The sequence below is a fragment of the Lepidochelys kempii genome, chromosome 25 (genome assembly GCF_965140285.1).
Source record: "Lepidochelys kempii isolate rLepKem1 chromosome 25, rLepKem1.hap1, whole genome shotgun sequence".
Lineage (NCBI taxonomy): Eukaryota > Metazoa > Chordata > Testudines > Cheloniidae > Lepidochelys > Lepidochelys kempii.
In genome coordinates, this window is record NC_136404.1 from 19,578,111 (window position 1) to 19,589,557 (window position 11,447).

General features: G+C 44.6%; 1 protein-coding gene across 1 annotated transcript; it reads right to left on the reverse strand.

Annotated features, from left to right (window-relative positions):
- Positions 1-7,917: 7,917 nt before the first annotated feature.
- KLF2 (KLF transcription factor 2) lies at positions 7,918-11,044 on the reverse strand. The gene is made up of 3 exons (XM_073324130.2): positions 10,877-11,044; positions 9,558-10,476; positions 7,918-8,782 (listed from the first exon to the last, which is right to left on the reverse strand). Exons 1-3 carry the CDS (start codon positions 10,949-10,951, stop codon positions 8,607-8,609), a joined length of 1,170 nt encoding a protein of 389 aa, XP_073180231.2. The 5' UTR covers positions 10,952-11,044; the 3' UTR covers positions 7,918-8,606.
- Between the last annotated feature and the right edge of the window lie 403 nt (positions 11,045-11,447).

Consider the following 11,447-nt stretch of genomic DNA (forward strand, 5'->3'; position numbering starts at 1 on the left):
TAGCTATCAGAGTTGAAGGTGAAAGGCTGAAGTTGTACTAGTTCCTGGGCACTTTTAATTTATAAAATAAGCAATAGGCACCAATAACAGATGGTAAAAAAATAAACTTGCAGAATGCATAAAACCTCAATTGGCCCCGATGCTGCAGCAGGTGAGGAGATGCTGTAAGTGAACATACCATCTTTGTACTGTAAAGTTGGGCACATGACTCATTTTGAGTCCACATAAAATATTGTTAGATCAAATAATTGTGGCTGAAACTCACACCGTGAGAGATTAAATCAAACCTGTTTCCTGCACATCGAATTTAGGATAAATCCCCGCCCCCTACCTCTCTGCACCTCAAGCTGAGGATAGTATGAGCAGACAAATCCATTTTCAGATGCTCTACCCTGGAAGGCACTGCATTTAGCCGTATGGAGTGGAAATCTATCAACTTCATGAAAAAACTCGTACAGATACAGACATCATCTTCCTTTCCAAATGCAAACAGATGGACATCATACCAAAAGGACTGAAGGTAAAACATCCATTACAATCTACATACCACACAGACCATGCTGACAGCTTGTGCCACACACTCTCAAAGAAACTGCGGAGCCACCTGATCAACATCCTCTACAGCAAACAGGGAAAGATTAAGAATGAGCTCTCAAAACTGGATACTCTCATAAAAAACCAACCTTCCACACAAACTTCCTTGTGGCTGGACTCTACAAAAACTAGACAAGCCATTTACAACACACACTTTGCTTCTGTACAAAAGAAAAAGGACACTAAACTATCTAAACTACTACATGCCACAAGAGGCCACAGCAATGGTTCCCTTAACCCACCCAGCATTATTGTTAATCTATCCAACTATACTCTTAGCCCAGCAGAAGAATCTGTCCTATCTCGGGGCCTCTCCTTCTACCCCTCCACCCCACGAACATGATACAGTTCTGTGGTGACCTAGAATCCTATTTTCGATGTCTCCAATTCAAGGAATATTTCCAACACACCTCTGAACAACATACTAATCCACTGAGACCTTCCTACCAAAACTACAAAAAGAAGGATTCTAGGTGGACTCCTCCTGAAGGTCGAAACAACAGACTGGACTTCTACATAGAGTGCTTCCGCTGACATGCACGGGCTGAAATTGTGGAAAAGCAGCATCACTTGCCCCATAACCTCAGCCGGGCAGAACACAATGCCATCCACAGCCTCAGAAACAACTCTGACATCATAATCAAAAAGGCTGATAAAGGAGGTGCTGTCGTCATCATGAATAGGTCGGAATATGAACAAGAGGCTGGTCGGCAGCTCTCCAACTCCACTTTCTACAAAGCATTACCCTCTGATCCCACTGAGGGTTACCAAAAGAAACTACACCATTTGTTGGGAAAAAGCACAAGAACAAATCCGCACAGACACACCCCTGGAACCCCGACCTGGGGTATTCTATCTGCTACCCAAGATCCATAAACCTGGAAATCCTGGATGCCCCATCATCTCAGGCATTGGCACCCTGACAGCAGGATTGTCTGGCTATGTAGACTCCCTCCTCAGGCCCTACGCTACCAGCACTCCCAGCTATCTTCGAGACACCACTGACTTCCTGAGGAAACTACAATCCATCGTTGACCTTCCTGAAAACACCATCCTGGCCACTGTGGATGCAGAAGCCCTCTACACCAACATTCCACACAAAGATGGACTACAAGCCGTCAGAAACAGTATCCCTGATAATGTCACGGCAAACCTGGTGGCTGAACTTTGTGACTTTGTCCTCACCCATAACTATTTCACCTTTGGGAACAATGTATACCTTCAGATCAGCGGCACTGCTATGGGTACCCGCATGGCCCCACAGTATGCCAACATTTTTATGGCTGACTTAGAACACGCTTCCTCAGCTCTCGTCCCCTAACACCCTTACTCTACTTGCGCTACATGGATGACATCTTCATCATCTGGACCCATGGAAAAGAAGCCCTTGAGGAATTCCACCATGATTTCAACAATTTCCATCCCACCATCAGCCTCAGCCTGGACCAGTCCACACAAGAGATCCACTTCCTGGACAGTACGGTGCTAATAAGCAATGCTCACAAAAACGCCACCCTATACCAGAAACCTACTGACCGCTATGCCTACCTACATGCCTCCAGCTTTCATCCAGACCACACCACACGATCCATTGTCTACAGTCAAGCTCTACGATACAACCACATTTGCTCCAACCCGTCAGACAGAGACAAACACCTACAAGATCTCTATCAAGCCTTCTTACAACTACAGTACCCACCTGCTGAAGTGAAGAAACAGATTGACAGAGACAGAAGAGTTCCCAGAAGTCATCTACTACAGGACTGACCCAACAAATAAAATAACAGAACGCCACTAGCCATCACCTTCAGCCCCCAACTAAAACCTCTCCAACGCATCATCAAGAATCTACAATCTATCCTGAAGGACGACCCATCACTCTCACAGGTCTTGGGAGACAGGCCAGTCCTTTCTTACAGACAGCCCCCCAACCTGAAGCAAATACTCACCAGCAACCACACACCACACCACAGAACCGCTAACCCAGGAATCTATCCTTGCAACAAAGCCCGTTGCCAACTGTGTCCACATATCTATTCAGGGGACACCATCATAGGGCCTACTAACATCAGCCACACTATCAGAGGCTCGTTCACCTGCACATCTACCAATGTGATATATGCCATCATGTGCCAGCAATGCCCCTCTGCCATGTACATTGGTCAAACTGGACAGTCTCTATGTAAAAAAATAAATGGACACAAAACAGACATCAAGAATTATAACATTCAAAAACCAGTTGGAGAACACTTCAATCTCTCTGGCCACTTGATTACAGACCTAAAAGTAGCAATTCTTCAACAAAAAATCTTCAAAAACAGACTCCAACGAGAGACTGCTGAATTGGAATTAACTTGCAAACTGGATACAATTAACTTAGGCTTGAACAGAGGCAGGAAGTGGATGGGTCATTACAAAAAGTAAAACTATTTCCCCATGTTTATTCCCCCCACACACACACTGTTCCTCAGACATTCTTGTTAACTGCTGGAAATGGCCCACCTTGATTATCACTACAAAAGTTTTTCTCCCACCCTCCCACCCCTTCTCCTGCTGGTAATAGCTCATCTTAAGTGATTGCTCTCCTTACAGAGTGTATGATAACACCCATTTTTTCATGTTCTGTGTGTATATAAATCTCCTCACTGTATTTTCCACTGAATACATCCAATGAAGTGAGCTGTAGCTCACAAAAGCTTATGCTCAAATAAATTGGTTAGCCTCTAAGGTGCCACAAGTACTCCTTTTCTTTCTACCCTGTAGAGTCTCTCAGGAGCCCATTTATACCACCTTCCCAATTTTGTATAGCGGAGAGTAGAGAAAGCAAGAAGTACACCCACTTCATTGTGGTACTGTTCTATCTGGCCTGATGGGCATAGGGGTGGCCAGATATGAGAACCCAGTCCTAGGTGCTCACAGGCCTGGTGAAGGCCAAGGTAGTGTGCCATGTGTTTTCTTCCTGCTATTAAGCATTATTGTCAAGCATAGATGGGAGGCATAGCAGTTCCTTCTCCCTTTCCTCCATGCCTCAGGTACTCTCCTGCCCTAGAATCTCTAGGAGGACCAGAGAATAGCAGATAAAATGCAATGAGAGCATGCAGGGAACTGTCAATAGGCACAACACCCGTTGCTGTAATGAGTGAGGATGGCGACAGCCCATTTCATGGAGAGCAGGCAGGGACAGGTGGGAAATATATGGGGAAGGGTTCTTGGTGCCATAGATAGGAAAAAGGGATGCATGGACATAGGGAGGAGGCATATGGACAAGGTCAGTGTCACATATGGGGAAAGGGGCCACATGGAGCAATAAAGGTGTGACACAGGAGGGCTGTTAAGCGATTTCACTTCATGGCCTGGTTCCAGTCACCTGACCTGGATAAGGTTCCAATTGTTAGTGCTCTGTTACATGGGAGGGGTCAGTAGCTCTTAGTATATGGATTACTGTTATATATGCTGCAGCTTTGGGCAAGAGGTTGAAGAGTGCCACATGGGTAAAGGGCACAAAGGGAATATCCTGAAGCGAAAGGAAGAGAGGAGATGCCCTTAGGACCTGTCCAGTGGACAGATGAAAGTAAACAAATGGGTCTGTCATGTCTGCTGAGGAAGAAAATGGGGGAAAGATTTGCTGGGAATAGGCCTGCCACCCTTCCCTAAAGACACCACAGGATGAGGCAGCAGGGCACTAGGGCACCCTCCCACCCCCACAGGATGACAACTTTTGGTAGGGGGTACCAGTTCAGGGAGTTGGTTGTTTGGGATCAGAAGATCATGGGAATTTGTGGAAACCCCACTCGTTGCCAGATTGAGCCAGCAGCCTCTAGACCCATGGAAACACATTTTAAATGGTGTCTGTTTTATTTCTAAACCGCTTCCTCCTTCTTGAGGCTTGTGAAAGGGAGGTGTTATTGGTGCACAAAATAGTTGTTGAAACCACAACACTTAACAATCCTATTATTTTAAAAATTGACAAACTATTTTTGGTACTGCTTATTGCTAGAGACTGAATTTCAGCCTGGAACAATTTTTTGCAATCAGTTTATAAACTACTGAAAGTAACCAAGGGTTTATACACTCAGAAATACTAGTAGCCCCATCATTACATGGGGTTAGCTAAAGCCTGAATAGGTGCCCCAAAGTTCTGTGTTTGTTATAAACGCTCCTTTGTTGTTAGAAACTTCCCCAGGTTGCTGCAGGATAATCTGGAAGAGCTCCTTTCCATGCTTCTATTTTAGTCTTTAGACCCTTGATTTTAAATTGTTTTGTCTCTGTTTTGGATAATTGTTTTCACTGTAGTGCTGGAAGTATTGGAGGGCTACGATAATGGCTTCTCTGGCTGACAGGACACACGCTCTGCTCTTGTTGCTGTTTCAGCAGCAACAGACTTTGAGGCTAGGACAGTATTTGCTAAAGTCTGAGTTCACATCATGTGGCTTTAACTGGCACTTCTGAGTTAACAGGTGAGAGAAGACTGTTTTCAACTGAGTGAAAAATTGCAGGCTGAAACTGAACTATAGCAGTAACTACGTTGGAAAATGTCTCATATTCAAAAATGTGAACAGCTAACTGACTTGGGACATTGTGCTGGATCTGTTTGTTTCTAAGCATGCTCTATCTAATCTATTGATCTATCTTGCATTTATAGTGCACTCATCATTGTGGTATCTTTTAAGAGTGTGTGTGAAAATCTTGTTTACAACGGACTCTACATTTCCTCTTAGCAGATTTGACTGACTGATTTTTATTTATGTATTAATAATCATGTTAAAATGGGTGAATGTAGATATTAGTGTGCTGGAGGGGATGTGGGAAAGGAATTAACTCTCTCTGGCATGGTTAGTGGTAGGGGTCTCCCCTGGCCAGGATTCTTGGAAATCAGTACTTATCATAACAAAGAACATTACTTAAAGAAATAGGACGTGACTGTGCTGTTGTTGGGATGGTGTTTTAGAATAAGAGTGCTCCTTCCAACTGAAGAAAGAATTGGTGGCTTAAATGACTCATATGGCAAAGCACACAATTTCTGTACTCTGTTCTAGAAGACCCCTCTGGAGGTGCATCAATGGATGCACCAATTAAGAAACATTGCTATCTCATAAGGATTGTCTGTTAACATAACATGTCCCTTAACATAAAGTGGAAGGGAATATAAACAACACTGCTCTTTATTGAGGGACTGTCTTGAGACATGGGACCTGCAATCTCTCAATAAAGACTACATAGAAACTGTCATAGATGGCAACCATCAGATAGTTCAAATCATAGTGGTCAGGGGGCTTTGTTAATGTTTAGTTGGCTCCTACTTTGCAGAGGCCTGTGTATGTATCAGGATGACTTTGTACTGTCTAACATTTGCTTACATCAAAATGAAAGCTAAAAACATTGTGAACGCTTCACTTTTAAATAGTGTATGGTGGATATTAAATGACTTCTTCATGGACATATTGAACCCCTTCCCACATATGGCATGGAGCAGAGCTCTACAGAGGCTCTCTACAAGGTGTGTGGGTGGAACAGAAAGCGGGCTAGTGAGATGGGGAATCCACAAGGGCAAGAGAGAGCAGTGGCTCTGGCCGCTACGCCTCTCCATAAACTGTAGTAGTAGGCATAGCCACGCTGCACAGGTGGCCAGAGGGAGCTGAAAATGTTGCTTCTCAGGCCCTGCACAGAGCTTACATGTGGTACAATAAGCCTTGTTCTGGTTCTCTGTATAAGGGTGGGTCTCACCCAGTGAACGTTATTTGGGAGACTGTATCATGTGTAAGATGAGAGATAAAAGAAGGCACAAAAACTGTGAGTCTATGGAGACGAAGGGAGTATTTTAGGAACTAGTTATTATGTTGCAACATATACGAGAACACTCTAAATTCTTGAAGTATCCAGTTCAATATGGAAAGATTAGATTAAGATTTGATTTTAAAATTCTGTTCAGGAGGTTATAAACACCAACAGACACGCTCAGATATGAAACCTTGGCCTATGAGAAAAAAGGAGGAAATACTTAGAACTATTGCAACAATGGGTGTGATAATTTTAGAACATCCTTAAGTCATCCTCACTTTCTGGAATTATATTGAGCAATTGTTTCTGGCAAATAAGTTACTTTACCTCAAATTTCACTTTGAAAGAGCTGTAAAAGTGAAATGTGGAACTCACTCTTCCATGTCACTGATTAGAAGCCCAAAATACATCTGTTCCACATGAACAAATCCAGACTTTGCTTTCACAGAAGAATAGCTATATTTGCAATGACTTTAAATACATTCCTGTTGATTTCATTCATGTGCAGTATAACTTGTAAAGTCAGAAAAAAAATCCCAACTCTATTTCTTATACTAAAATATCCAAGTGTATACATTTTAGGAAAAACATTTTCCTAATACTATACTAATTAATAATAATTATAATTTTACTCCAGTAGTGTGAAATCCTAGCTCTAAAAAGTAAAAATGAAGTATATCCACTATAATTTTAGGCTAAGTACATAAATATAGAAATTGGGCCAGATTCTGATCTTTTTTTACAGCAGTGTAGGTCTAGAGAAACTCCTTATGGTTTCAGTGGACTGACTTCACCTCTGCACCGTTACAATCACAATACTCAGTTTGTCTGAAATTAGTTTGCAGCAATTGGGACTCTTGACTAGGTTATCTAGCTCCAATAAAAAAATGTGTTTATTAACTCTTGTAATCTGTGAATCTTTATAATGTATTCAATGAACCTTTGTTTTTGGAGTGTATTAAAAAGAAACTTTAGCCAAACTCTGTGGGAGAATTATGTTAAAAAGAAAAAAAAGTTTAAACATTTCACTACTGATCAATAGGAATTCTGCACTGAGCTCTTGAGAGCAAGGGTAATTTATGTACAAAGTTGCCTTAAAATAAGCCTCCATAATTACAAAAATGCAGTGTTTAAATTTATAGTAAAAACCCACACACTGCTGGCAAAACTGTGACTACATCTGGAAAACATTAAGGATGCTATTAAAATAGTCCAGCATAAACTAGAAATGAGACTGAAATTACAGTGTTGCTTACTTTTTACCTGAACAACCATTTTTAGGAAGTACATGTTGAATATGAAACACTTTCCTATTTGAAATAACATTGAATTTTCTGTAGTTCAGCTATAACTAATCAGGAGTTTTACACCTAATTTTGTCCTGTTTTTAGAACAGGGACCTGATTTTTTTTTTAAATGTCCTCCTATAATTTTTTCTCATTTAAAACATTTCCAGGAGGCTGTTGATTCAGCTGTTGGGAAGGATAATGACTGGCTCTCAAATAAGATATAAAGTGTGATCACATCTCTTAAACATTTATTTTATTAAAAAGAGAATGTTTTCAAACATTGAAAAATTGCTACTTTTTTAATAAAAACAGAAATAGGCAAAATGCCCATTTGTCTTATTTACATAATACATTAGAACATTTCTCAATGTACAATATATAAAAAAAAAATCAATCAGTAAAATAGGTTATTTTTTTACAAGACATCAAGCCCTGTACTTCTAGTGTAGATCATGGCAGACAAGAATATTATTGCACCAATGAAACAAATAGTCTAACAATCAGAGTGTTTCTCTTAGCCATGCCTTCAACTGAAATCTAAAATATCATCGACAGAAACATTCATTTAATCCCATCTAGGGTTGACTTCAGGCAGTTTCCATACAAACATTGTCTTATAAAGCTTATGTATTGGGCAATTACAATCAGAGGTACAGTATTTACAGCTTCTTCTATACAATCTGCATGGAGTCTTGTTGAGTTTACCCTTCACAGAAGCTCTATAAATAAACCATATTCTCTTGAGTGAAGTGGACAGTCACACTATTACAGTCCCTTTAAATTCTCTTCAGGAGATGACAGGCTAAACCTCCTTGAGTCAAATTCTTCCTTCCCATCCATGGCTAGAGCTTTGTTGCCTCTAAGTAGTACCAGCTACAGATATTTGAACGATTCTGCACCTGAGCCGTTAAATAATGTCTGATGTGCAGTACCGAGTCTCTATAGCTACATGTGCCTTTTCATGTGCAGAGCCAGGTGGTCTGACCTGGAGAAAGCCCTGTCACAGAGGTGGCACTGGAAGGGCCGGTGGCCAGTGTGCTTGCGATAGTGACGAGTCAGTTCATCAGAGCGAGCAAACTTCCAGCCGCAGCCTTCCCAGTTACAGTGATAAGGTTTCTCACCTGTTGGGAAAATCAGACAGACCATGACTCAGTGAATTCCTCCCACATAAAGGCAGCTCCCAAACACTAGAAGGGTTGTAAATTCTCTCACTAGATCTCAGCATATTCCTAACATTTATTTTAGCGTAGCATTTTATGTTGGTGCCCAGCACTATAGTATCAAAGTGCCTCCCAGGATAATTAAATTGCAGTAGCCACTCTTCTCCCTTCTCTGGGCAGAGGAAGCTCTCTGCTTGGAGTATGGTTGTGGGTTTGTTTGGTTTTTTTTGGGGGGGGAGGAAGTGATTGGAGGGCCATTGGTGCAAGTATCACTCGTTGTTATGTTGGAAAAACTTAAGCAAAAACACATGCAGACTGCGCCCAGCCACGACAGGGTTATTAACCTCTCAGACTGTGGTTGGGCATGCATGTAGTTTACAGACTCTGTAGGATTAATGACAGGTTTCAGAGTAACAGCCATGTTAGTCTGTATTCGCAAAAAGAAAAGGAGTACTTGTGGCACCTTAGAGACTAACCAATTTATTTGAGCATGAGCTTTCGTAAGCTACATCCGATGAAGTGAGCTGCAGCTCATGAAAGCTCATGCTTAAATAAATTGGTTAGTCTCTAAGGTGCCACAAGTCCTCCTTTTCTTTTTGTAGGATTAATGAACTTCTCACACAATTCAGGTTACATTCTGCTCTTAGAACTAATTCTGTGGCCGAGGGTTTCTTAGCATCCGTACATGGCAAACCACGTGGTTGCCCCATATAGCCAAGCATTGCGCTGTATTTACCTGTGTGTGTTCTAAGGTGGGCCTTCAAGTGGGAACTCTTGGTATAGGTTTTCCCACAGCCTGCATAAGTGCATGTGTGTGTGGCTGTCCTCTTCCTGGGCCAGGATCGTCGCCCTCTTTTGGGCTTGGAATCCATCAGCTCCAAGGGAGAGGAAGGAGGAGTTAGTATGCCTCTTGGAGCTGAGGGTTGCAAGGGCAGGCTGTCCTCAAACAAGCCAAACTGAGAGGCACTCTGGTACTGGAAGTGGGTCTGGTGATGGTGGAAGCCTGTGGCAGAGTGATAGCTTTGTTGGAATGACATTGATGAGGGGCAGATCATCTGTGTTTGGCAGTCAGTCACCATGAGGTCATCAGGGCTCAGAGGGGGTGTCTCTGTGCCAGGGATCTGGGGTGAGCTGGCCATCCTGGGCTGCTCGTAGGCCATCATGCAGGTTGCATTGCCTTCTTGCTTGATCTTAGGGCATGTCTGAGGGACGAGGCCCATGACAGGCCCATAATTGTCCATGTCAGGTTCTGGCTTAATGTTGTCCACAAAGTGTGGGCTCCCAAAGCTGGATGTCACAAAGAATCGTCCCTGGACATGACTGGGGAGGCAGAAGTTTGGGTCCATTTCAGATCTGATCATCTCTGACATGAGGCTGGAGTTGTAAGGAGGTGGATTGCTCTGTCCCAGGGAACTGTAGCATCCAGAAGATGGATTTGTCTGGTAGAAGCTGCTAGGCTCTGTCTGTGCTGAGGGATAGTCCCCACTAGGTGAGTTCTGGCTGAAGTTGTCGTTGCCCATGGAAAGGATAAAATCCAAAACATTGTTGAGATCTTCATCCTCTTTGCGAGGGGAGAGGCTGCCCAGTCCTGGCCTCAGTTCTGGCATGGTGCAGCTGTTGGCAGGGGCCTTGTCCTCCTGGTCACATTTCCATCTCTGAGAAAGAAAAGCAGAGAATATTAGAGCTCAGGGGAGAGGATCCACGAATCTCTGCTAATGGACAGGGTTAACCCATCTGCTCCAGGGCTAGCTTTTACTCCCAATCAGTGTTACTCAAAATGCTATAATGCCCCAGCACTTCATGGGGCATTCCCCCTGCACATACTCCCCACCCCTAGCACTGCACACACATGCTGACACTCCACAGCATTTCCCACCCAAGCCTTTGCAGGAGTCAGGTCATTACTATCCAGCTGTCCCTTTGCAGGAGCAGTGGGTAGCTGCATCCCTCTGGACCTCCCCGGCCAGAGGAGTTTGGGGCTGGGGGAAAAGGGCGTCTGGCACGTCAGGACGCGGGCCCCCGGCCGGCCCGCCCAGGCGCTTCGCGGACACTCACTTCGTGGAAAGTTTTCTCCCTGCAGGGGCTGGCGAAGGTGGCGAACGAGGGCAGGATCGTGTCGCTCAGCGCCATGGTGCGTCCCGGCTCGGCTGCTCCGGGGCGATGGCTGGAGGGGCTGCGAGCTGGCGGCTCCCGGGCCCTCCCTGCCTTATAGCCCGGGCCGCCAGAGCCCTCAAGCCAATTGCAGGGAGCGGAGGAAACGCGTCCCGGACGGGGCGGGAGGGAACGAGCCAGGCGCAACCTAAATTTAGCCCCGCTATAAAAGGAGGCAGCGGCGGCTGCTGCAGCTGCAGCTCTAGCCTGAGCAGGGCGGAGCGGCCGGCCGGCCCCCGGCCCCGGCCCCTGGGTCCCCCCGTCCCCCCACCTGGGCTGCCGCTGATCAGCCCCGGGGCCCCTAGAGTGCCAGTGAAACGGGACCCGAGTTTCCCCAGTACAGCTCCCCTCTCTGCACCGGGGCCACCCCGGGGGGGGGGGGGGGTCAGGGCTTCCCGTGGGGCAAGAGTGGTGGGGGTTCGTGGTTTCCCGCGGGGCAGAAGCGGGGGGGAGGGGGCTTCATGGTTTCGCGTGG

Coding starts and splice junctions, on each gene's coding strand:
- KLF2 (XM_073324130.2), bottom strand. CDS start 10,951: ATGGCGCTGAGCGACACGATCCTGCCCTCGTTCGCCACCTTCGCCAGC. Junction 10,477..10,876: donor GGGAGAAAACTTTCCACGAA/GTGAGTGTCCGC, acceptor TTTCTTTCTCAG/AGATGGAAATGTGACCAGGA. Junction 8,783..9,557: donor CCACCTTAGAACACACACAG/GTAAATACAGCG, acceptor TTTTCCCAACAG/GTGAGAAACCTTATCACTGT.